General features: G+C 40.4%; 2 protein-coding genes across 2 annotated transcripts in view; both read left to right on the top strand.

Moving 5' to 3' along the window:
* The window catches only part of LOC110064884 (ankyrin repeat and IBR domain-containing protein 1-like), a 32,105-nt gene extending 11,419 nt beyond the window's left edge, over positions 1–20,686 (top strand). Inside the window, exons 9-25 of the mRNA XM_089288007.1 lie at positions 1,041–1,135; positions 1,252–1,333; positions 2,022–2,084; positions 2,908–3,080; positions 9,787–9,887; positions 10,610–10,691; positions 11,904–11,952; positions 13,229–13,302; positions 13,821–13,881; positions 14,812–14,898; positions 15,960–16,029; positions 16,142–16,293; positions 16,802–16,992; positions 17,078–17,120; positions 17,903–18,158; positions 19,265–19,528; positions 19,728–20,686. Of these exons, the coding sequence (XP_089144133.1) occupies positions 1,041–1,135; positions 1,252–1,333; positions 2,022–2,084; positions 2,908–3,080; positions 9,787–9,887; positions 10,610–10,691; positions 11,904–11,952; positions 13,229–13,302; positions 13,821–13,881; positions 14,812–14,898; positions 15,960–16,029; positions 16,142–16,293; positions 16,802–16,992; positions 17,078–17,120; positions 17,903–18,158; positions 19,265–19,528; positions 19,728–19,906 (2,022 nt within the window). The 3' untranslated portion in view covers positions 19,907–20,686. The remainder of the gene's footprint in view (positions 1–1,040; positions 1,136–1,251; positions 1,334–2,021; positions 2,085–2,907; positions 3,081–9,786; positions 9,888–10,609; positions 10,692–11,903; positions 11,953–13,228; positions 13,303–13,820; positions 13,882–14,811; positions 14,899–15,959; positions 16,030–16,141; positions 16,294–16,801; positions 16,993–17,077; positions 17,121–17,902; positions 18,159–19,264; positions 19,529–19,727) is intronic.
* Positions 20,687–22,647: 1,961 nt separating this feature from the next.
* The window catches only part of LOC149113178 (uncharacterized), a 6,391-nt gene continuing 2,613 nt past the window's right edge, over positions 22,648–26,425 (top strand). Inside the window, exons 1-2 of the mRNA XM_089288008.1 lie at positions 22,648–23,297; positions 25,438–26,425. The exon at positions 25,438–26,425 is cut by the window's right edge and continues 2,613 nt beyond it. Coding sequence (XP_089144134.1) covers positions 25,496–26,293 — 798 coding nt within the window. The 5' untranslated portion in view covers positions 22,648–23,297; positions 25,438–25,495 and the 3' untranslated portion in view covers positions 26,294–26,425. The remainder of the gene's footprint in view (positions 23,298–25,437) is intronic.

Here is a 26,425-nt window from a genome sequence, read left to right as displayed (position 1 = left end):
AGCTTATGCGTTGCGTGAAATTGACATTTTGCTGGTTTCTAAGTGAAATCAACCTCCTTGTCGTCACGCATTAACGTGAAATCAACATTTAAACCTTTTTTGACCTAAAATTAACATTTTTGAGCTTATACGTTGCGTGAAATTGACAGTTTTGCTGCTTTCTAAGTGAGATCAAAGTCCCTGCGGTCGCGGCGGGCCGATCCTTTGTTATGATAAACTGAGGTGAGACTTCGACTTATAACAAAGGCTTGGCTTGGTTGTTATAACAAAGGATCGGCTCTGTTTATCATAACAAAGGCCCGGCTTCGTTTATTTGCAGCCTCGGCGGGAAAAGGTCGTTAGGTATTTTAATCAAAAGTGAACTTTGTCGAAAACGCTCCAAATTTCGCATAGAGTTTTGTTTAGGTATGTTTAGCAATGTCCCATAGTTTTTCCGCTAAACTTTGCTTCGTTTTCAGGATATTGCGCATGCAAAAAACCACTCGGTTTTCCTAGCAGCGTCTTTATAAAGTGAAGCAAAAACCAGCGGCAAAAATACAGGAACACGTTTGTCTATTACATTGAAGACCACATGCAAAAATTCAGCTAATTTGGAGCAAGAAAAAAGAAAAGCAACCAAAATCATCACTTATCCCCTTTTATGACTAGCTTCTTCATATTTTCGAAAATATATGAATTACATATTTGCAGTCTCCTTTACATTTCTTTTATGTTTGTTCTGAGAATCCAGTAGAAAATAAAGATGATATTTCCCAGTTGTCATTGTTTTAAATTCTGATTAGGTTAGTCTGCAAGTTGATACAGACCCAACTAATGTTCAGGACTCAAAAAAGTTTTCCTACCTGGCAAGTGACTTTTCATTGTTACTTGCCCAATGGGCAAAGGCCCAGACAAGTTTTGTGCCAACCAAAAAACCAAAAAAGTAAATTAAGACTTGCCAGGAGTGGACAAGGAAAATGTGAGAGCTGCTTGTCGGAAGGCAAAATTGAATTTGAGTTTTTTTTCAGCCCCATAATGTTAAGCCATCTTTATATTTGTAGGATGTTTGTTCCATCTGTGAGGATAGAATAGTCTATGAAGATGTTCCACTGTCACTTTCTTGTGGCCATGAATTCTGCCGTCCCTGCTGGGAGGGGTAAGCAAGATTGCATTTTGAATAATTATGTGATGTTACTGTTGATTGTTGAGTGGTCTCTTATCAACAGCATGTCATTGTCTGTTGTGTGACTGTTATTGTCTGTTGTGTGACAGTTATTTGAATGTAAAGATCAAGGAAGGCAAAGCTCACAACATACAGTGTCCTGCATTTGATTGTAGTTCTCTTGTGCCTGTGGTAAGTGAACAAGCACTTAGATGTTAGAGTCGACTTGAGCTATTTTAAATTAAAGACCAGTATTCTGTCAGGTTTCTCCAACAAGTCACCAGCACCCATTTATACTTGTGGGTGGAGAGGCAATGGAAGAGTAAATAAGTACCCTGCCTTAGAAGACAATGTGGTGACCTTCATGGGGCTCCAATACACAGAATACATTTTGTTGAAGCTTGAATGTTTTGTCCTTGCTTAGCCTGTGATGCGATCTACCCCTTAAGCCATTTCTGAATTACCTTGTAACTTTTCATGACAAAATAAGTTTGATGTACAAGAGAATGCTTGTAGGCAAAACACATTTTCATATGAAAGGTTTCACACAAAGACTCATTTTGACACAGAAGCAAAAAGGAAACTTGAAAATGGCCTTTTGAATTTGTGTAAAAAAAGAATTGAAAACAGAATTAAAATACAAGATAATGCTTGATCAAATTTTATTAATGTTGGGTTCAAAAGGTTGCTTTGGTTGAGAAGCGTTCCCACTGTCAGTTGTGTAATCATACATGAAGCTTCATGTCACTTATTACCTCCTAGTGAAATACAGTTAATAACTTATTATTTTTGATAATTTACTATTACATGTAGTCATTTTTCCTAAGGTCTGGATGTAGTCCAGTTCATGTGACAATTTTCTAGTTGTCCTTTAACTTAGGAAACTATTGAAAGTCTTGTCTCAAGAGAGATGGCCAGAAGGTATCTTCAGTTTGATATCAAGGTAAAAAGCTGCACAAAGTAAATGTTAACATTAATGTAAGAAATATTTTCAAATAGTCCAGCCAGACAATTACCGATGAAAAATCGAAGATCTCAAGATTCAAGCGAAGATTTAAAACTTCAAATGATAAGATGGAATATTGGCCAATATTAAATGATAATTAAAGTAAAAAATACAATGCACAATTTTAATTTCCCTTGTTATTGTTTAAGCAGTCATTTTTTTGCTTTTCATGAATTTAAATACAGTTATTTATTTACTTTTTGACTGTGAATTAGATTGACTACACTCTCAGGCAATGATTTTAATCCATAAAACGAAGATCTGTGTAAAGAAAATCAAAGATTGGTAAAAAAAAAAAGTGCAATAAAAATGAAGTCTCGGGGTACCCATAGAGAGGCTCTATTTTACATGTTTTCTCTAGCGTTCGGCCTGTATTTTCCTGAGTATGTATGTATCAAGCCAAAAAATAAAAAGGTTGCACTACACAACACTGATATTAGAAACTGGAAAGAAGAGAATTGACTGCAAAGTAATTATTTGGAGTGCCAGAAATCGACTCAGATATTTCCTTAAGAGTGTTAGCCATGGAGGGAATGGGTGAACATTCAAGGCAAAGAAAAGTTCTTTGAACTCTCTGAAATTAAAACCTGCGATCTCTGGATTAGATTACCATTGCTCTATCCTGCTAGGCCAGCTCACAGGAATAGGCCATGGTAAAATTCTATGGTGCTAATTTGTAGAAAAAAGTAAAAAATCATCTTAAATTTGCCAATGCACATATCAAAAGAAAGTATTTATCTAATAAAATACTTTTTTCCAGGCCTTTGTTGATAGTAACCCTACACTGAAATGGTGCCCTTCCCCCGGATGTGGCCGCGCTGTAAGGCTACCATCAAGTATGCTTCCCTCACTGCATGTTGCTGTTGAAGCACGTTCTTCAGAGGAAACAGAACCTATGATCGTAGACTGTGGCCATGGACATTTCTTTTGTTGGTAGGTCCTTACCAGAGGTGGTAAAATAATGGTCCTTCATAAAGTAATTTATAATTCTGCCTCTTGCAGAATTTTGGTCAAATTTCACTGGTCCTGTAAAATTGACTCTGGGCCATTGTTTCCAGTTCTTGGAAACACTGAACTCTTGTAGTAAAGTCTGCATACGAGCCAATCAGGCCAGAGCTTATCCTGGTTCCTGTGGCATGAAGCGACTAGGAGTATTTCTACTCCCCCACTGCTTGGGATACTAGTCCATTGCAGGGTTACCTCCAGCATTAAATTTGCTTGCACCCATTTAGACACCTGGGTGGAGAGAGACACTGTTAGAGTGAACTGTCTTGCCCAAGAACACAACACAGTGTCCCCGTGAAAATGAACGATTTATTCCATAAACGCAACAAAATTTATAACAATATTCATCTGCTCTTCGACCCGAACGTCCAGCTCACGTTTCTTCGTTTACAACATGTCATCACTCGGACCTAGTCTCCACTCGGTAAATAGGCAACGCGCCTTACACAAAATGAACACAAAATTTCAGTTCGGAACATCCTCCCGCCCGATGCAGGGAGTGCATCACTACATGTAACTTGTCAACCAAGTTCAATAGAGTTCAACTAAAATGTTCAACAAGGTCTCATAAAGTTCAATTAAGTTCAGCAGCTAAGTCAGCATCAGAGCTTTCAAACAGGTGTAACCGCTGTACTGGACGACGGGTAAGACTTCCAGATGAGGTCCGCAGGGTAACGGACCGGACAAGACCGTCACGGCCTGTGTGGGTGTCTTCCACTCGTGCACGTGACCACTGACCCCGAGCTACGCGATACTCACTTACTAGGACCAAGTCACCTTTGCAGATTTCACGACCAATCTTGTACCATTTCTTGAGAGGTGTCAGGGATTTTAGGTACTCTGCATGCCAATGCTTCCAAAATCCATTTACAAGCTTCTGGTGATACTGAAAACGTTTGGTGAGGGCTCTTGAGGTCTGTTCTGAAACATGAGTGTCTTTAGTCGGACACGCTTGTAGATTCCTGCCAATCAAAATCTGTGCAGGGGTAATCACACTGTAGTCATCACGGTCTGCACCAAGGTAAGTAAGAGGACGACTGTTCAGCTGTGCTTCAATTTCAGCTAAAATAGTAGTTAACTGCTCGGCATCCAACATTGCTTTGGCAAATAGTTTCTTCAGTGGCGTCTTGACATGCTTTACAAGACGTTCATAAAAGCCACCCCACCATGGGGCTTTTTCCACAATGAACTTCCACTGAATCTTCTTTTCAGACAAAGCACTTTGGGTCTGGTCTGATTCCAATACTCTCCAACATCGCTGTAGCTCCTTGTTAGCAGCCTTAAAAGTTTTTGCACTATCTGACCAAATAATGCTGCACATTCCTCTTCTTGCAATCATCCGTCTAAGAGCAAGGAGAAATCGCTCAGTTGTCATATCACATACCAACTCCAAGTGTATTGCACGGGTAACTGCACATGTAAATAAACAGATATAGACTTTTTCACCACTGTCTTTCAAATGCAAAGGACCAGCAAAGTCTAGACCCACGTTAGTGAACGGTGGTGCAGGCTTAATTCTGTCTTCAGGAAGTGGTGCCATCTGCTGACCAAAGGGTTTTGTTTGGTAATGGCGACAAATTAGACAGTTCCTTAGTGTCTGACGGACGGTCGATCGTCCCTTGATCACCCAAAATCTCTGTCGCAAAAGTGACAAAGTGTGTTCAACTCCAGCATGTAGTTCACGGCTGTGAATATCATCAATTAACAACTTAACAACAGGATGGTTAGAAGGCAGGATAATAGGATGTTTCTCCTCTTCTGGCAACAGTGACTTGTGAATTCTTCCTCCAACACGAAGAAAATGACTAGTCGGACACATAAACGGGTTTAAATTGGCAAGGTTGCTGTCCTTCACTGGACCATGCTGTTTACATGACGCAATTTCTTCAGGAAAACCTGCTTCTTGTACATGAGATATCAACCATTCTTCTGCATTTTGTATCTCTAAACCAGTTAAAGGGCTGTCAATTCTTTCCTCTTCTTTCACTCTTGAGTTGCTAACGAATCTTCTGATCCAAGCAACAGTTCTTAGCAAGCGACTATACTTGCTGAATCTTGTGAAGTCAATAAACGGCTCTTTGGGTTGCACAACACAACTGACACTAGCTTTACTCTTCCTCTCTGGGTTAACAATTTCACTGGAGGGTTTTGACCTTAAATCCTCGGGCCAACTTTTTCGGACTCTTGCAACCAAGAGGGTCCTTTCCACCACAAATGACTCTCTCGTAACTGACTTGCAGATAAACCTCGGGTAGGTAGATCAGCTGGGTTCTGCGGTCCTGGACAATACCTCCAAACACTGGGATCCAGCAACGACTGAATTTCAATAACACGATTAGCGACAAATGGTTTCCACTGTGAGGCTGCTCCTCTAATCCAGTGTAATGTTGAAGAATTGTCTGTCCAACAAACAATGCGGCTAATGGGATAATCTATTGCACCTTTGACATAGGTGCAAAGTCTAGCAGTAATTACAGCAGCCATCAACTCTAAGCGCGGTAGGGTAATCTTCCTTACAGGAGCCACTCGGGTCTTGGACATCACAAGACTGGTAGATACCCTTCCATCTTCACAAACAACTCTCAGATAAACTGCAGAGGCATAAGCAACTTCTGACGCATCACCAAATGCGTGTAGCTCTACTTTGGGGTTCTGACCTAATGGCAAGTCAGTGTAACATCTAGAAATTTGAAGGTGTCCAAGTTCAGAAATCTCTTGAACCCACTGATTCCATTTCGATGAGACTTCCATGGGAATTTCCTCATCCCATCCAACACCCTTGGTCCACAAGCTTTGAAGAATTAATTTTGACCTCACTGAAAAGGGTGCGATTAGACCAATCGGATCAAATATCTTTGCTGCTAAAGACGCCACCTTTCTTTTAGTGTACACTGTCTTTGATCTCGACTTAACAATGTCCACATCAATTGTAAAGACAAGGTTGTCAGTAAGTGTATTCCACTTTAATCCTAATGCTTTTGTGATTGGATGTGCTTCTGCTAGATCACTTTCCAGGCTGACAAGACTAACTGCTGCTCTGTCCCTCTCTGGTATGGCCTCCATAAGCTCAGATGAATTGCTTGACCATTTTGTCAAATTAAAGGCAGCTTTCTGCATAAGCTCAGTAGCACTTCGCTGTAATTTCAGCGTTTCCTGCACATTGTCTCTCCCTGAAGCAAAGTCATCAACATAAGTGTTCCTCAAGATTTCATTTGATGCAACAGGGAATGTTTCTTTACACCTTTTCACATGCTCTTGAATAGTGCCAATGGCAAGAAACGGACTGGAAACAACTCCAAATGTGACCCTTGTCATTCTGTAAATCTTAGGCGTGGCCTTGGGGTCCAAATCTCTCCACAGATACCGGTGTGAATCTCTGTCTTCTTCTTTTAACCGAATCTGCAAGAACATCTTCTCTATGTCACCCATGATACCAACATAATTCTTTCGAAAACGCAGAAGAATTCCGACCAAATCTGGCTGTAATGCTGGGCCTGGCTCTAAGCAGCTGTTCAGAGAGACACCATTGCTATCTTTCGCTGATGCATCAAACACAACTCTTGTCTTGGTTGTCTGCTTGTCTTCCCTGATGATCGCATGATGAGGGAGATAGAACACCGGACGCCCATCTGTTGGTGTAATTTCATCACAAGGTACTTCTTCAGCAACACCGTTCTCAACATACTTGTTAATCGCTTCTCTGTACGATGCAGCTTTCACTGGCTCATGGAGCAGCTTCTTTTCTAGATTGTACAACCTACTTTCCGCTTGCCGGTAATTATCTTTCAATGAAATGCAATCTTCCTTCCATGGTAAGGATACTTCATAACGACCATCATTGTATGTTAGTGTCTCTTTAAACTTCTTCAAGACCACATCTTCTGCATGAGTAGTAGAAATTGAACTTTCAGCAAGTCTGACACCAATGGACTCCAAATCCCAGAACTTTTGAAGTGTTTCATTCAATTGTTCTTCAACACTAATTTGAACATTCATAGACACAGTGCATTCTTGGCCATGACCACCTGTTGGCCCACAGAAGACCCAACCCAAAGTTGTGCGAACTGCAACTGGCTCACGGGAACCCCCTCTTACAATGTCTCTTGTCACAAAGGAATAATAGAAATCCAAGCCAATAAGCACATCAATCTCTTGTTCCTCTCTAGGGAATTCTTCAGGAAATGCGATGTTTCGAAGGTGACACCATCTTGTTGGATGAATATCCACAGCTTCAGCTGGCCGGCATATTACTGGTGTAGTAAGTGCCTCAATACATTGAGGCTGTCCAGATTTGTCAATAGGTGCCACAGTAAACGCAGTTCTCTTCCGCAAAGTGCTCTTGGTGGCCTCTCCACCAAATCCAGAAACAGCAATTTTGACACTCTTCCCATCAAGACCAAGCTCATCAATTACACTCTGCCGAACAAACGACGTTTGAGAACCAGGATCAAAGAAACATCTCACAACTTTTGAACACCCATTTGATCCACACAAAATAGCTGGTATGGTCTGTAGGATCACTTTTCCACCTGAGCTCACTGCAACAGAATTTGCCACAACTGAGGACGGCAAAGCAGGACCTGACGACGAGGGTAGTAATTCCGGGGCTGATTCCACCTTGACTTCTTCCAAGGGAGGACGAGCTGAATCCTGATGCAGGAGACTGTGATGTCTACCTTGGCAATGCTTGCATGGAGGTTTCTGGCACACTTCGGCTCTATGACCAGGTTCAAGGCATCGGAAACACAGGCCTTTAGACGTTGCTTTTCTGAATCTTTCTTTCACAGGTAATGACAGAAAAGTGACACATGACTTCAAACCATGGTTTTTGTAGCAAATGACACACTTGCCCTCTTGCGTTGCCGCACATAATGCAGAGGTGGATAATTTTTGTGACCGGTTAAACTTGAAACGGTTTTCACGATTTCCAAGATTTTCCTTTGCCGGAGCTTTGGAATCAAGAGAAGGAGGCTGTGAAGACTCTTTAGCTCTTATCAATTGCTCCAAGAAAGTAAACAGTATTTTCACTTCCACACAGTCCTGTTTAGCTTTCTCCTCATTAAACTCCAATTCCCATTTTTCCACAACTTTTTTTGGCAGCTTGTCAACTATTAGAGGCACAAGAACTGGAGCCAAAGTTTCAGAATTAAACTTTTCACCAAAGGACTCAACAGAGCGAACGTGACCCATCACTTCATCGTAGAATTTACGCATGGAGGTTGCATCATCAGAGCTCAAACGTGGCAAATGGATCAAGGATCTTACATGTGCATCAAGTATTAACCTTGCATGCCCGAATCTTTCCTTCAAGATTTCCAAAACTGGCTTGTAATTCGCTTGTACCACTGCAAAACCTTTCACCGCTTCAGCAGCCGAACCCTTTAGCGATCTCATCAAGTACTCTAATTTTTGGACATCTGCCAACGACGGATTGTCAACCACTGAAACTTTTATCGACTGATAATAGGGTTGCCAGCTCAAAACATTTCCGTCAAAGGTTGGTAGATTAATCTTGGGTAGCTTAACTTGTACTTGAGAGGACGACTGGGATACGGGTGGATTGCTTCCTAACAATTGTACTTCGGGAACTTGTTTACTTGCCAAATAACTTGTCATTTTGGCCATGCTTTCAATTACACGCGCTTCGTATTCATTATGGCTCTCACATTCCGCCTCGATCTCTTCATCCTCTAACATTGTGCACATCGTGGCTTGCACTTCCTGCAAGTCACTCCACTTACTTGCGACATTATCTTTCAACACTTGAACTCGTGCATAATTATCTTGTTGTGACAGGGCTTCGTCGATTAACTTCAACGTGTCTGTGACAGATTTTCTGAGGAATTTTCTCTTTTTCTTGATAGCTTCTAAATCTTTCGACATTTTGAAAGACCACAAATTTTACTAACCTCATATAATCGCAACAATTACAGGTCTGCACATTCACAGAAGTTCCTCTCATTCAAAGTGCTGATGCAATACACATGTGGTTTGTTTGGCGCCAAATCGCCGATATGCGAAAACCAACTTCTTCGCAGTAATAAATGGATCCAACTCTCCTTTTGCTCGACCAATCGTCGAAACTGTTTCTCCAAATCCAATATCCGGCTTGAAGGACCATGAAAATGAACGATTTATTCCATAAACGCAACAAAATTTATAACAATATTCATCTGCTCTTCGACCCGAACGTCCAGCTCACGTTTCTTCGTTTACAACATGTCATCACTCGGACCTAGTCTCCACTCGGTAAATAGGCAACGCGCCTTACAGAAAATGAACACAAAATTTCAGTTCGGAACACCCCGTCCAGGGCTCAAATCTGGACTGCTTGATCTGGAGTCGAGCACTCTAACAATGAGGCTATCACCCCTCCATACTCGCACAGTGCACAGTGGATAAGTGTTGGCAAAACATATAGCTATTCACAATCTATAAATAGTGATTTATCTGGTGGATAGCATTTTCCATTCTGCTTTCAGCAACCAGTGTCAGGTTTATGAATACAGGTAGCACCAAAATGTAGAGCAAGATAACAAAATGTTGGGAGTAATCACGGATGGATCAGAATCCAACTTTATTTGAAAGAAATTGTTAATAATTATTATATTATGTATTTTTTTTTAATTTGAAGGCATTGTCTAGATGAAGCCCATGCACCTTGCACTTGTCAACTGTGGAGTAAATGGCTGAAAAAAATTGCAGAAATGATGCCAAAGATACCGACAATGCGAGGTGAACACAAGCAGTGATTTTTAGCTTACTATTTACAGGGTGTACATGTACATTTGACTGCCATTTTCCATTACTATTACCACACTCAAATTGACAACAAAAGCCTGGTCTACTGTCCTGATACCCTGCAATATCAGGTCCCCGGGGGATTCCTACATAAAAACTACGAGGATGCTTGTCGTAGCTTGGTACTTCTTAGGGTGTTCAGCCTCAAAAGGTCCACAGGGGTAGCTTTTGCAGTACCTTTCAGTCATGGTTAGCGCATTTTGAAAAATTTAGCCGTTTGCAATCCATGTCAATCTTTGCCATCATTGACCATCCTTGTTCTGTTATGGTTTATTATTATCTCTTTGATGTTTTTCTGTCATAGTAAACTATTATTTTGAGCTAAAAAAAATAAGACAGGAAATGATCTGTTGGTTTAGAATTGGTACCTCTTAGGGGTGAAAAAAATTTAAGCTGCACCCACAAAACAGGATCTTGATACCTCTTATTGGTTCTTTTCAAAATTTACAATGAGTAACCCCCTTCTTTTTATGACGGAGTTTTCCCTGGGATCAGGTCTTTGACCTGATATTAAATTGCACCATGCATGACAACTCATTAGATTGCCTGTTTTGTTTGATGTGGACAATTTTAAAATGTCTCTATTGTTGCTGTTGTTACAGTGGAAAAGTCAAGTTTGGTTAGATATTGAGTTCTGACTGATTCTCTTTTTACAGACATTTCCGAATGTCCTGAAACAGAAACAGTAGCTAACACACTCTGGCTGGTAACTAATTCAAAATCCTGTCCCAACTGCAAGTGAGTTTTCTGTCTTTTTTTGTCTTTAGCTAGTGTAGGGTGCGAGTGACAGCTAGTGAATTTCAGGGCTTGTTGCATGACACATGATAAAATTGATATCTATGCAAACTTCTTCATTTTGTAAAAATCAGTGTTTGATAATGTATTTTTTATATGTGTGTTATTAACCAAGCGTAAGGTCAAGATGGCTAGATATTGGACAATTTTTAAATTGTTCAATGGCTGTAATCTCCCTTGTTGAACAATTCTGTCCAAATGTCTTCACCTGGATGTACTAGTTGAATTTTGTACACCTTAGTGAAAGTACAAATTTAATCATAACTTGAGTACTACTTTGACCTCAAATGCAGCTGCAATACATACACTTGGTTGTCATATTGAAGGGTTCCTAAGGTAGGGTTCAACAAAACCACTAATTTCAAAGCTTTGAGGCAACCCTTGAGGGGGTTGGGGGAAGAGAACTGTTCTGGAACTTCTAGTGTGGGTCTTGAAGCAGAAAAACATCTGAAAGCAGCAAAAACCACAATTACATGACAAGTCATCATTCATGATTCAAGTGAACATGCTCTCAGGGGTTTCATTAACGTTTTCAGCAGGAGAGCAACTGGTTTTCACAGGCAGGAAAACTATTTGATCTGAACTTCTTTATAAGGAAAACTTTCCTCTAGATGGTCAAACCAGCCGGGCAAAATTATCCTCACGGCCGGTCAATTTGCCTGGTGCTTGTCTCTTAATGAAACCCCTGTGTACTGCTACAGAGATTTGCTACATAGGGGGCAGAACTGCTCTGAAACTTCTGGTGTGGCATGCAAACAGAGAGGAAGGTGTAAATACATGTACAGGGCAGACAACAATAAAAATATATCATCATTGTCATCATGTCCTTTTCCCTACAGGGGAAATACGCCCTTGCGTTCTCGCTCACCAAGCTTCTCGGTTCTTAGCACATTTACCAGCATCCAGCCAGCTTTTGAATCCGAACTTTCCCCTTTCTCTCTCTACAGTTCATCTCCAAGTTTCCCTAGGCCTTCCTCTCCAAAGTCTTCCTTCCGAGGTCCAAGTTACTTTTGGCGCTACAATAAAATAAAAACAGTATAAAATGTTGCAATCCTTCATTAAGCAGAATGTCTCTGTCATTTTGACTGTTATGTAATAACTTGCAAAGAAGTTTTAAGTCGGTCTTAAACTGATAAGAAAATTCTTCCCTTTCAGGTCACCTATTCAGAAAAACGAAGGATGTAACCATATGAAATGTACAAAGGTATTTATTTTTATAGGGGAACAGTGCCCAATTGATTAAGGACAATTCCCAATTACTAATGCCCATATTGTGTTGCCAAATGCGAGCAAATGTACAAATGAATTGGATATAAAGATTCTACAAAGCACAATGGAACACAAAGATGTACAGGATTACAAAGGTCGCAGTTCATCAAGTTTGATTTCTTGATATCCTGTTGAGAAATCAAAATTGCTATGCTTCTGCTGAAATTTTTTAATCCTTCAGTAATAATTTTTATTTCTTTGTACTACATTTAGATATTTGCTTTCTTTCACTGACCACTTTTGTTGTTGTTGTTTTTGGTTTTCTGCTGCAACAAAGTAAAGCAAGCTTTTAGCCAGTTTATAACTGCCATATATATTAAAACAAGAAAAAATGTGATTATATTAGTCAACATTCCATAAACTTGCATAAAAAGAAATCAACCAATATTTCCCCAACATGGACGTAACAAGCTAGTTCGATCAATAAAGTGCTTAATAGTATTATAATGATGAATTATTGTATCCCTGTGATCCATTCTTTGTAAATGCCCACACCAAAGTTAAGAATTTATTTTATTTGTTTTTCAAGTTCCGTTGCTTTCATTAAAGTTAGACTGAAATAGTCATAATAATTGTCTGCCAAACGTGAAGGAAAAAAGATTTTGGCAGACGTAAGAGCAAACTGGTTTTTTTTTTAGTGTTTTGAAAAGGCTAGTTGTGAAAACTTATTAGTTAGTAACCCATCTTAGTGGTGTGTTTAGCAAAATTTGGATTCCTTATAAAAATAATCAGAATTCTTCCTATAATCACGGACTGGTTTGCCATATTAAAATAATAAATATATGGGTCATTGACCAAGCATGATGTCAAGATGGCTAGATATTGGCCAAGTCCTTGTTTTGCATGTTTATGACCTTGACTCTGTCTCGGTCCATAAACACACACACAAAAAAAGAACGAAGCTAACATCCAGCTATCTTGACCGGACAAGCTTGGTCAATAAAGGATTTATTATATGGAAAAAGAACACCTACTTTCTTGCGGGACACAGCAGGTAATCCCGAGCGGGGAAGATAGCGCAGTCTTGCCCGCTTAGGTAGCCAATCACAGTGCATGATTTGGTTTATCTTGCACGCTCATGGAGCAAGCCATATTGACGCGAGCAGCGTTGTCTGGACTCTTATCAACGATGGCAAATTAGCCAATGAAATTGCGAGATTAGTAGCAATTGTGGTAAAAATAATATGTGATGTTGTTTTGTCTCTTTTTAGTGTAAACATGAGTTCTGCTGGGTTTGTTTAGAGCAATGGAAAAAGCACAGTTCTGCTACTGGAGGATATTTTCGGTTGGTAGAAAAATAAATGCACTTTATTTATTATGAGAATTTACAAGTTGTTGATATTTGGGAGAATTTCCCAGCACCTGTGCTGACCTCATTTGTACTTGAATCGCATTGTGTAGTCGTGTAGTAACCAAAACAAAGGCAGGTCAAGGTGGACTGGTACGAGTTGCTTTGTTCTGGAAGTCCCACTGCGCAACTTGCGTCCCAGCATGTGTGATTTTGTACCATAGGACTGGATCGTGTAAAGGACCTATTGACAATAATGTTAATTTAAATTTGAAACGTTATCCCTTTTTACTTCTGACTGAGGCAGAGGGAAATAATGCCTGTGGCAATGCCCATGGTTAAATTCTCATCCTAACTGTTTGGGGTATTTATGATTACTATGAATAACAAAAACGAAAAAAAACTGAGACAAGTGCCTTGGTTTACCTCTTAATAGCTACGGCCCTGAGCTAAAGCAAAGTAAGTTTGTAAAACTAAGTTACAACTTTTATTTTGTAAGTGCCTTTGACTTGCAGATGTAATCGATTTGAGATTGTACAGAAAGTTGAATCAGAGTCTGCCAAGTTAGTTTCGGAGGTGATTATGTTTTGTTACTTGTTCCACGTTGCTGTGGCCTCATGGTTAGTGTGCTCAACTCTGGATCAAGCGGTCCGGGTTCAAGTCCTGGCCAGGGACATTGTGTTGTGTTCTTGGGCGAGATACTTTACTCTCACAGTGCCTCTCTCCACACAGGAGTGTAAATGGGTACCAGTGAATTTAATGCTGGGGGGATAACCCTGTGATGGACTAGTATCCTATCCAGGTGGGAGTAGAAATACTCCTAGTGACTTCATACTACATAAACCAGGATAAGCTCCGGCCTGATGGGCCACTTGTCTCGTATGCAGACCTTACCTTTATCTACTTGTTCGTCGTAGCAGATACTTCATTTAATGTATCATTGCTCATTTTATGGGAATTACCTCTTTGATGGCTTGGAAGTTAGGCTCGCTTTCTGATGGAACTGGCAACAGTACTTGACACATTATTAATGAATTAATGAATGTTACGGTGCGACTACTCGAACCAGGCCACCTAGAAGAAAATGTTTAGTGAGAACAATGGACTGGTAGCTTCTCATGACGGCAAGTAACAGTCTGTTTGACGTAAAAACATACCACTCTTAGCGATTCAGTCGTTGATGACAAATTATCATAATTATAAATCTTGCTCTGGAATAAAAAAACTCATTTTGCGACAGCTAAACCGAAACCGTTGAAAATTGTTCAAAACTTAGGATTGAAACTAACCAATCAACAAATGGCAAAGTTTCCTGAGAGGTTAGCAACACTTCGCACTTTGTTGGGTTTTCAGTTTTGTTAAGAACTGTTGTAATTCCTATTCTTCAATGTTATTGGTTTATTTCAGAAAAAGATCGCTCTGATTGGTTAACTCTTTTCCAAGTGGCCCAGTTCAAGCAGTCGCACTGTAATTAAAATCCTTTTTCTTGAATTCTCTGATCTACAGGCAAGTGCACGCAATGATCAAATCACAGAGTTAAATTGTTTTCTACATTACTACTCTCGCTTCAAGAATCATGAAAATAGTTACAAGGTAAACTGCGTTTTTTATTGTGCAGTTCCAGAAAATATCCATACTCCTTCAACAGAAGAGATTGGAATTTCCTGTGTAATGGGTATATATAAAAAATCCATTTCATAGAAGAGGTATGGATATTTTCTTGAACTACACCTTACATGTGAGATGTGGGGGAGGGTGGGGAGCTGAAGATATAAGGACTCACAGGGGAAGAGGGAAGGCAAATTAGTGGAGGTGAATAACTTGATAATATACCGTAAAATTCTGTTAACAAGTTGTGGGCTTATATTTGTTCAAAAAGGCCTAGATTTAATATGCGTATTTTCCGGTGGTTTTTTTATGTTGGGGTTAGATTCTCTATATAAGCATTTCAAAAGTGGTCAGATTAATACTAGTAAGAGATGTGCTTTGGAGAAATGTTAGGGGCATGCAAGAATACCACTTTGTAAGACTGTCCAAACAATGCAATATGATATGTGGTGTTAAGTGGATATCACAAGTCCTGAATTATACTGTAACAAGGAACATAAAGTACAAAGCAAGGTCCAATAGGGGCTAATGGTGACAGATTGTCTGTCTTAAAGAGTTGAAGCTCATGGGTTTGCATGTATAAGAGATTCTTATTGGAAGGATGTTTGTGTCTGAGATTCGGGCAGCTTATTTTTTGTGGACTGGTGGGGGGCGAGTCTTTTGTCATTGGAAAATTGATCTTCATTAAGTCTGTGTTTGATGTAATTAGACCTTTGCTTTTTCTTCCAGTTTTTATTTTATTTTATTTTATTATTATTAACAATATCTACGTTACCTTTGCAATACGTACAAGTAGTACTTACAATACACTAGAATACAACAAAAGAAAAGAAGAATACAGTTACATTCACTACTTTAACTTGGGAAGAAGTTGCATTATCCTACGAAGTACTAAGAAAAGTAATATACAGCTCTAAGTTACACACTTCTTGTCAAGGTTTCCATTTATTGTAGTAACGTTCAGGTGAATTAGTCCTTGTTGATATTTGTTTTTCGATTTCGGCCTTGTTTATCACTTTTCTTTATCTTCTTTATCAAACTTCCAGTTTGAGGAACCTCTTTTAAGTACAGCTAAAGATAAGATGACAGCACTGGCCGTTGCCGCCATGGAAACAGGTCAGTGTTAAACTGCCGGTTGTAAGTAAAGTGAATAAATTATCGTAATTTGTTTCAATAATTTATCTTAATTTATTTGAATAAATTGCCTTAATTCATTTTGTGTCTGCAGCAGCGACATCAGCAGAAAATGTAGACACGTCATTCATTGAAGACGCTGTGCATGAATTGCTAAATGCAAGAAGAGTTCTGAGAGCTTCATATGCTCATGGGTTCTACCTTACTGGCAACAAAGACAAGAAAGCCATTTTTGAGTCAATGCAGGTAGACTTTCTTTCTGAAGATAGCTAAATGGTCGTGTACTTTAGTATTTGCAATCAATGTTTAGTGACCGCCTTGAAATCTCTAGCTATTTACTAGGGGACTCTGAAGGCTAGCTGGCTTTGCCATTCCCTTCGTAACAAGTTTGTTATGAAAGGTTTCACCTCCAATTGTGCAGTTCTTCAGAACGATTTATCCGTTAATCTCTTACTAACTTTAAATCCAGCTGCGGCGGTTTCTTTAGTACTCCTCATACGTGGCCACATGCATGGCCTTCATTTTGAACAACTAGTAGACTCACACTAAAGCAATTAGATTATTCACTCTCGAATTTTATGCGTGATAGTTGACTTGGGCTGCGCCCTCGGCAACTGTCATGCGATAGAAATCTCGAGCTCGTAATCTACTTGCTAAATAGGAACACGATTTTAATCCAATCAGCGTGCGTATTTTCTTTGGGCTATTTTCTAATGCATTTTATTAACTTGATTATATTGTAATTTGAAATAAGACTGAAGTAGAGGAAGCGACGGAGACCCTATCACAAATGGTGGCTCGACCGTACTTAAGAACCCCCCGTGCACAGATTATCCAAACCACGCAACTTCTACATAGGAAACGAGAAGATTTCTTGTTAGCTTTGTCTCGCGGTCTCATCCCTGAAGACGACATGCTACCAGAGCCCAGGAGCTTTGTGCCTAGGTGGGAATTTCTTCAAGTTGTTATTTACCTTTTTGTGCTCAGATAAAAATCCTTACTATGATATATTCGTTCTTTATCAATGAAGGGTACATCTCCTGTCGCCATCAGGGGCTAGCCAAGATAGTGAGGTAAGGTTGTTCTAGTACAGTAGTAAATTAATCATTCTGACTACACTAACACGAGGCAACAATAACAACAACAATCATTTATTTAAACACGATTTGGTTTAAAGCAAATGATTTGCTTGCGAGGTCGTGTATCTAGCTAAGAGTTTAAGAAAAACGAAATATGTACTTGATTAATGATAATCATAAGCGTATTCATTCACATTAATAACACTTAAAATCCGTCACGTGCTTGCTTTGCGTTTGAATCGAGGTCGCATTAAAGTCTACTTGTTTAATAAAAACGTCTTTTCTAACTTTGGCATAGAATTGCTTAAAATTATCAGTATAGTACCTGGATGCACTGTTCCAAAGTACAGCACCCCGGTAGCTAATCGAGTTTTTTTTGCGGCGTCACGATTTTGTTAGCTATAAGGTGATACTTTGTGCCCTTGTATGTGGCTATGGTCGAGACATTCAACTTGTATTTTTTATATAGGATGCGTCAGTCAGTCATCTGATGCGGATGTATTTCGTGTAATTAGATAATCTGTATCCTTGCAAATTACAGCTACTGGTTCCAACAACTACAAGTAGAACCTGTGCTACGCCAGATACGAAAAACCACTAAAAACCCACCCTTTAGATGCGTCTTCAACTGCACCTCGCTCCATAGCCAATCTTCAGCCATCTTGACCTCACGATTGGTCAATAGTCTACTTATCTTGACCTCACGCTTGGTCAATAACCCACTTATCTTGACCTCATGCTTGGTTAATAACTTATGTTGACATCATGTTTTGCAGTCTGACGAGGATGAAGATAATTACGACGAAGTGCGCTACAGGATTGAGCAGTCGATAATAAAAGAACGTCTGACTCGCTTAGCGGCGTATGGATCCTCTGAGACCTCACCCCTGGGTGATGATGCTGCCACAGAAGAGCAAGGAGCAGCAAAGGGAAGCATCAGCTGTGAGGCTATTCACAAAAGATTCAACATCAATTCCTGCTACCTGTGCAAGAATGCCACTGCAAAAGACAAGAGAGATGAAAAGAAGAAAAGTAACTTGGATTCTGATTTGTGTATTCCAGTTCTTAGTGTTTTCAATACATTCTTTTTATGTAATGACAGATGAAACTCCTACCGTAAACTGTCGCTTATGGGGCCTTCCGCTTATAAGCCCCCTCCCCCGGCTATAGGCTCATCTACCTGTGGGCAAAATATTACTTCCGATTATAAGCCCCTACGGATATAAGCCCCCCTCTAAAATGAAATGAAATCGATCTATTATGATGTTTTAAAGCTAAAGTACTAACCAGAATAAAAACGTATTGCAATCAACACTACCGTAGCTTATTTTGAAACATTTTTTTTCGCTTAGAAGCCAGCCCGCCCCCCCCCCCCCCCCCCCCCCCACATATAAGCCCCTCCGTTTATAAGCCCATCCAAAACCCCTTACAAAGTTGTATACGCCCAGGGCTTATAAGCGACAGTTTACAGTACTGGGTTCACCCTCATGAGCGACCAGGTCTCCTGACGGTGCCCTCCCCTCCCTCTTACAAAACCCGTTTCTTATTGTCACCAAGCCTTTGTAATGAAATACTCCAGTAATCGTAAGCTACCAGTTAACTACCTTTGAAATTTACGAACAGATCTTTTTTGTGAAGCTATCCATCCATGAAAAAATTATCAAAAATTTGTTCTTTTCCTACTTAAATTTGAATACACCAAGAGATATTTTGGTCTCTCGCGGAACTATGGGACTTAAGAAATGTTTATAATATTGGTGAACGTAGATGTTCATTTCTCCGTTGTATAGCAGAAAGAACAGTATCACATGAAAGTACCTCTCCATAGCTTTCTTTTTTAATCTTCACACACAAATGGTTCATCCCCATAAAGTAAATTACTAGTCAAAAGCTTTTGTTTTGTTTGTTTGTTTGTTTGTTTGTTTTACTGTGCTCCTGAGAAAACAATTTTGATTGCCAGGGTAAAGGTGGTCTCTTTCGTAACTCGCACTGACGTAACGCAACGCTCCCCGTTCGGGGATCGTTGCGTGACCCCAGACGGGGAGCATTTCATGTCTCCAGCGTGAGCGGCTGCGGAGGAGACCAGGGTAAAGGTGGCCTCATTTTCTGATTGAGTCTTGTTTTTTACACTAATTTAGGACGCCAACGCAAGAGTCAGCCTGAAATTGAGGAGGAAATTGATATTGATTTCATGAGAGCAATTGAGCTGTCGTTACTACAACACAGCACACCAGCCAATCAGAGGAGCCGTCAATCAAGCTCATCTAGCAGCTCGGCAAGTTTAAACAGAGATCAGGCTCTAAGTGCGCAGACGCCGCAAGACTTGGCAGTCTTCTCCGTTGTCGACGGTGCCTCTCTTCAGAAAGCTATAGAGTTATCACTGCAAGATTCTACTGCAGGAGGTAGTGATTTTTTTTTTGTTCCAACGCACTTCTACTTTGAGTGGTAACTTCTTATTGAATTATCACATTCAGTCACGTTCAACTTGTTTAGCATCATCATTTGAATGGTCACACACTATGGTTTCATCCACAGACTTAAAAGTTAGAACCACATTAATTTTCTCAAGGTTAACGTAGATGTTGATTTCTACATTTTCAGAAGTGTCTTCTACTCCAGACGATGATCTTCAAAAAGCCATCAAACTATCACTGCAGGACAGTGGCCTTCCCTCGATGGGACATGATGGCAGTGGACACACAGACAGTTCATCGCAAAGTCATCAACCAAAACACCAACAGGACAGTGACAGTGACAGTGACTATGACTTCTGTATTTAGCTCAATTAAATTGAAGAATTTTAAACTGGGGAACATTTTTGTACAAAATAATACATAATTTAAAATAACAAATTTTATTGCAATGTAGGAAAGAACTAAGTTTCCCTCCAAGTTAAGCGTGCCATACTTGCACAATAATAAAAGTGTAATGCCTTATTAAAGGGGCTCCGTCACGGTATTTTTGAGTTATTTTGGTCACATACAAAATTACCTTTCAGTGGTAGGAAACCTGAAAATAACAGTTTAATAAGATAGAAAAACACCAAAGAGATAATGATAAACCATAAAGGAACAAGGATGGCTAAGGATGGAGAAGATTAACACGGATTACAAACGACGAATTTGAAAAATTGAGGCTAAACTTTTCAATATGCGCAAACCGTGACTGAGCCCCTTTAAGCGTGCCACATTTGCACTGTAATGAAAGTGTAGCGCCTTACTTAACATACAGTTAGTTCAGTTTTTTTGTGTGTGTGTTTGTGTAATGTTTTAGATGTACAATATGTACAGGTCCTTGTAAGCAAATATGTAAACAATTTGTAGATAGTAGGGTAGTATTAGAAATTAAGCCGGTCGTAAATTTGCATTTAAATGGCACACAAATTTAAAACTAACGATTATTAACAAAATGTATTTTGCACAGTGAATACTTAAGTCAATATGACTGTTAACTACGCGTGCGAAGCTTTGCGAATTCTTAGTTTGTATACAAAATCTGATTAGTTATTTCAGAGGGTGACATGTTGAGAGTTTTACATGAATAAAGTTAATTAACATTTATCTTTGTCATGTTTCTTTTTCATTGATGGGTGCAGTGTTGTACTCAAGTGGCGGTGACCTCATGGCTAGTGCGCTTAACTCCGGATCGAGCGGTCCTGGTTCGAGCCATTGTGTTGTGTTTTTGGGCAAGACACTTTACTCTGACAGTGCCACCCAGGTGTACAAATGGTACCGGCGAATTTCATGCTGGGGGTAAACCTGCAATGGACTAGCATCCTATCCAGGGAGGAGTAGAAACACTCATAGTCGCTTCATGCTACAGAAACCGGGATCAGCTCCGGCCTGATGGGCCACTTGGCTTGTATGCAGACTTTCAACTGGTTATAGTGCTCAGTTTTCAGTCATGGTCGATATGACTACGATGTCATACTCACTTGGCCAGATTTGGGTACAGTAAATACCTAATCGTACCTTTTTGGTACGCGTCGGTGGCATATCAGGCGAATTAAATTGGTTGAGCCATGGTTTGTATTTTGGCGAGACGTAGTAAAGCCAAAATACCTATGGCGAGACCAAACGAGCCTGGTATGCCACCAAAACGCACCAAAAGGTACGCTTGGGTATTCACTGTGCTCAAATCTGGCTAAGTGAGCAGGACATCGTAGCCATATCGGGTCAGGGACTCGATATCGCGGGATATCAGGATGATAGACACGGCTACTGATTGGCCAATTGCGAATTTGGGTATGGTAATAAACAATTATTGGATGAGGTTTTTGTGATATCCAGAATAATCAAGGTCGAGGTAGAGGTTATCAGCCGAAGGCTGAGGCTGATAATCCTTACCGATATCACAAAAACCGAATCTAATAATTGCTTTATGATAAATTGAACGGAAAAAAAATGGAAGTATGTTCTTGCTTCTTCACTGACGGCAAGCAGCACAAATCGCGGACTTGACATGATTACTCTTAGAAACTAGGGTATCTAAAAGATAATAATGCTGCGGCACATTCTATTGATAGTGACATATTTTACGCAGTGATTCATCTACAACTTCATGCATGATGACACATGGATGGCGAGGTGTGACAAGGGATCGTGACAAAAAAGCGCATAGTGATCTGACCCATGTTTGAACATAAAAAGATACACATCAATCTCCCCTTTACCAGATCGCGGAAATCGAAAGATGTGGAAGTTGTAGGAGCAGAAATCTAACTTATAAATTCTGTATTGATACGTATTAAATGTCTCAAGAATGTTGACAGACTGTGTCGAAGACGCGTCCATCGCGATGTGTGAAAATGCTAAAGCTTTAGCTTAAATTTATGTTTGGATGAAAAGAAATAGATCGCAGCATATATGAAATTAGCGTGTTCTACGGTTTTCGTGTGTTTTAATTATTCTGCAAGCTTTAGGAGCGACGATTTCTCTTCATTTAAGAATGCGGCCAAGTAGGCGAGACTGCTAAGAAATGACATACTAAGTTTAAAATCAAGATGTCACAATTAATCGTCCAGATTTACAAACTGTCACATACTGCATGCATTAAGAACAAAAGCAAGAGTTGTGAAAGCAGGCACAATCTCCTTCACATCGTTTAACAGGTAAATCAGAGCAAAACACAACCACTGGAATCCACGCGAAAAGGCGTCCTCCTGTAGTTCGTGGCGCAACGCACTCTGGTAAAAAGTGGCGCAGTGCACTCTGGTTAAATGCGATGCATTCTGGTAAAAAGTGATGAATTCGAGAATTTGGATCCCCTTTTATATATTCTTCTTAAATCCTGTTTATGTTGCTACTCGCTCGCTAAGCTCGCTCCGCAGCAATCATGCACCGCGGTCATACATAACATGATTACCCGTGACCTTGAGTGTCCTTGACACAATTATTGTATAATCTGCAGCTAGATGACGTCACAGGCGCTGATTTTGAAGATTCCCTGTACGCGTTCGGCCAATCAGAAAAGAGTGTTCAATGTATGATAATTATACTTATCGTCACGTCACGCAGTTAAGACTTCACAGTTCAGGGCAGAATTGCCTGCAGGTGTTTGTACTTCACTTACCGGGAAACAAGCTACAAATATGATATGTTTTGATGACAATGTTCCGCACTCGTGGATCTGTTTAGACGTTCGCCCACGGTGGTGGCTGGAGCAGCAGGCGACTGCACAGAGCTCGATGTTCAAAAATTAATACAGCGAGGGTCGACATGGTCCCCTGTTAATTTACATAGTTCAACCTTGGTTATTATTCTGATTATTTTCTACTGATTTCCCTGAAGTATATTAGCGTTTCAAAAGCAACCCAGATACGCTTCTTAAAGTGTCTTGCTTTTTTTTTACATTAATATACGGTCTGTCTCCGTCTTTGATTCTGACTTCTGTTCCAGGGCGATTTTTGTGATCACTTGTGATTCGACAAACTCACATACAAGAAACAGTTATAGAAACAATAGTTATAGAATCCTTGAAACGTCGGCAGACCAAATACATGATCTTTATTTTTGGACATGACTAATCCACTTCTTCCGCTTTCACTTTCCATGGGGTTGTTCCCTTCAGCCACTTTCAGTTTCGACACCTCCCAGTTTTATTTCAGTGCCATTCACTAGCAGATTTCTTGTATCGTGGAGTGTCTACAATTTTTGCACCACTTGATTCAAGGTATAGTATATAGAAATTATCGTCTTTTAGCCGAGAGTATCTTAATTACGAAATTAGAGAGTGATCTTAGTCGATTGCCTTTTGAACGAGGCGTTACTCGCTTGAATCGTGAACAGAAGCGAACGCGCAACTCAACAGCGGTTGGACTTTCAATTCTGCTAAGTTTCGAGTTCATCTTTCAGTTTAATGCACTTGAGATGTGTGTAACTTCGTCTCTGGCAACTTGCTATATTAAGGCCGGTTACAGAGAGCGATGTTTTACTCAATTACACCGTCGAATTCGAAAACGTGCTACTCGATTCAGAATTAAATAGTCGACCATTTTGAGGGTGTCTACAAAACGAAGATCGAAGACCGAAGACCGAAGACCGAAAAACGAAGAGCTCATATAATTTTAGGCCTTTCAAACTCAAGGCAGTTATAATCATCGATAATCAGGCTTAAGTACTTTATCGGACGCTATCACACGCGAAACCGACGCGGTCTTCGTTTTGTAGTTTAGGCCGGGTCAAACTACAAAACGAAGACCCTCGCTCAAACGCTCTTTAAGACGCCAAAAGACGCGAAACCGACTGGGTCTTCGTTTTGTAGTTTAGGCCGGGTCAAACTACAAAACGAAGACCCTCGCTCAAACGCTCTTTAAGACCCCAAAACTCTTTTCCAAATTTCGATCTCACACGATCAGGCGTTTTCTGTTAGGGGTGGACCATTAGATTTTTGATGGGGGGGGGGGGGTGTGCAAATCCCAAAAAAATATCGATCATATGCTTCTAGTCTAAATAAAATATCATGCACATTTGTTAAGACGGAAAAAAATATCGAGCAGCCGTAATCAGGGCGCGGGAAAGGATCTTTGCGTGACGCGTGACGGCCCAAAAGTGGCTTTGAGTCACCTTAGTTACCATTGGAAGGAAAAAATGCCTGGTACATGTCAGGGATATATATTTTTGACGACTCGTTTGTCGCCTCCTTATAAGGTACCTTTCAATTGCGATGTCATCAGATAAAGCTATGTTCTTTTTTGGCGAGGTAGCCTGGCTATTGGCGCGGTAATTTATTCACATCAGCCCTGACATGTACCAGGCATTTTTTCCTTCCAATGGTAACTAAGGTGACTCAAAGCCACTTTTGGGCCGTCACGCGTCACGCAAAGATCCTTTCCCGCGCCCTGATTACGGCTGCTCGATATTTTTTTCCATCTTAACAAATGTGCATGATATTTTATTTAAACTAGAAGCATATAATCGATATTTTTTTGGGATTTGCACAACCCCCCCCCCCCCCCCATCAAAAATCTAATGGTCCACCCCTAACAGAAAACGCCTGATCGTGTGAGATCGAAATTTGGAAAAGAGTTTTGGGGTCTTAAAGAGCGTTTGAGCGAGGGTCTTCGTTTTGTAGTTTGACCCGGCCTAAACTACAAAACGAAGACCCAGTCGGTTTCGCGTCTTTTGGCGTCTTAAAGAGCGTTTGAGCGAGGGTCTTCGTTTTGTAGTTTGACCCGGCCTAAACTACAAAACGAAGACCCCGTCGGTTTCGCGTCTTTTGGCGTCTTAAAGAGCTTTTGAGCGAGGGTCTTCGTTTTGTAGTTTGACCCGGCCTAAACTACAAAACGAAGACCCCGTCGGTTTCGCGTCTTTTGGCGTCTTAAAGAGCGTTTGAGCGAGGGTCTTCGTTTTGTAGTTTGACCCGGCCTAAACTACAAAACGAAGACCCCGTCGGTTTCGCGTCTTTTGGCGTCTTAAAGAGCGTTTGAGCGAGGGTCTTCGTTTTGTAGTTTGACCCGGCCTAAACTACAAAACGAAGACCCCGTCGGTTTCGCGTGTGATAGCGTCCGATAAAGTACTTAAGCCTGATTATCGATGATTATAACTGCCTTGAGTTTGAAAGGCCTAAAATTATATGAGCTCTTCGTTTTTCGGTCTTCGGTCTTCGGTCTTCGGTCTTCGATCTTCGGTCTTCGATCTTCGTTTTGTAGACACCCCCATTTTGACCCTCGTTCTGTCACTTCAGTAAAAAAATCCAGACCGTATACTCATTTCTAAAAAATAATGGCTCTTAAAAAGTGATAATAGAAATTAAGTCACCCATAAAGAGCTAGTAACATTACTATTTGTAATTTGACTGATAAATTTTGCAGACTTCTTCCTTCATTTTGTCCTCTGGCTATCAGACTTCTCAATCGCTTATAGAGAAAGATGGTTCTGGTGCAGTTCCAAGATGAGGAGCTAAACTTTGTCAAATTTGCTCACATTGTATCGGGTGAATTTCCCAAGGCCTTACGCGAAGCTTTCGTATCGAAGTGGGACAAAACGTATGGCAATCTACCTGGCTATCAACTCTGGGATAATTCGCTTGCCGTGAGAAATTTGTTTCAGGGCACCGAGAGAGGAAAAACTAAAGTTCCCACACACCTCTCCTACGACGAATGGGACTGCACTGCCTTATTCCAAGCAACGATCTACGCGCGGTCCTTCGCTCTCAACAGGAAAAGTCGGCATTACAAGACGCTGAGTGATTTATATGTCAGCCCTTGTAAGCCTTCTCCTGGGAGCTTCCATAGATCTGTAAAGAGCCCAACTGGAAACAGCGACGAAACGTTTGCACTGGCAATCGACCAGTTACGCCTTTTGAGAAATGCGCTCTGTCACTCGAGCAGCTCAGAGCTTCACAAAGTAACATTTGATTTGTATTTGCAACTTGCTAAAGACGCCTTCGACGCGCTTGGAGTCACCGCGGTCGCTATTGATGCCATTGGAAATTTGTCTGAATCAGACTTTCCGATAGAGAAAGCAAACAGATTGAAACAAGATATCATCAATGAGCTTCAGGCACAAAACAAGTTTCTCACCGATACAGTCGCCAGCAAAGAAGACATTGCTGCCCTACACAGAAGAATAGTCGCAATTTCGCAGCAACAGCGCCATGACCTCATATGCAGACCTCTGTCTGCTTTTTCTTTTTTTTTTTTTTTGGTAAGGGAGTCCCTTTTATAGTACACGGTGTGCAACCATTAAGTAATATTTGCCCATGGGTGTACGCTGCTGACGTGTATGCAAATTGTCATAACAAGTTTTAGTACAATATTTAGAAGATTTGTTTGTTTAAGTTCAAGCACGCTTTTAGTA

This window comes from Orbicella faveolata, unplaced genomic scaffold (assembly GCF_042242905.1).
Source record: "Orbicella faveolata isolate gen_17 unplaced genomic scaffold, um_ofav_v1 contig_15, whole genome shotgun sequence".
In the NCBI taxonomy this organism is placed as follows: domain Eukaryota; kingdom Metazoa; phylum Cnidaria; class Anthozoa; order Scleractinia; family Merulinidae; genus Orbicella; species Orbicella faveolata.
The sequence above is the reverse complement of the archived record's forward strand: the minus strand, read 5'-3'. Positions and strand labels throughout refer to the sequence as shown.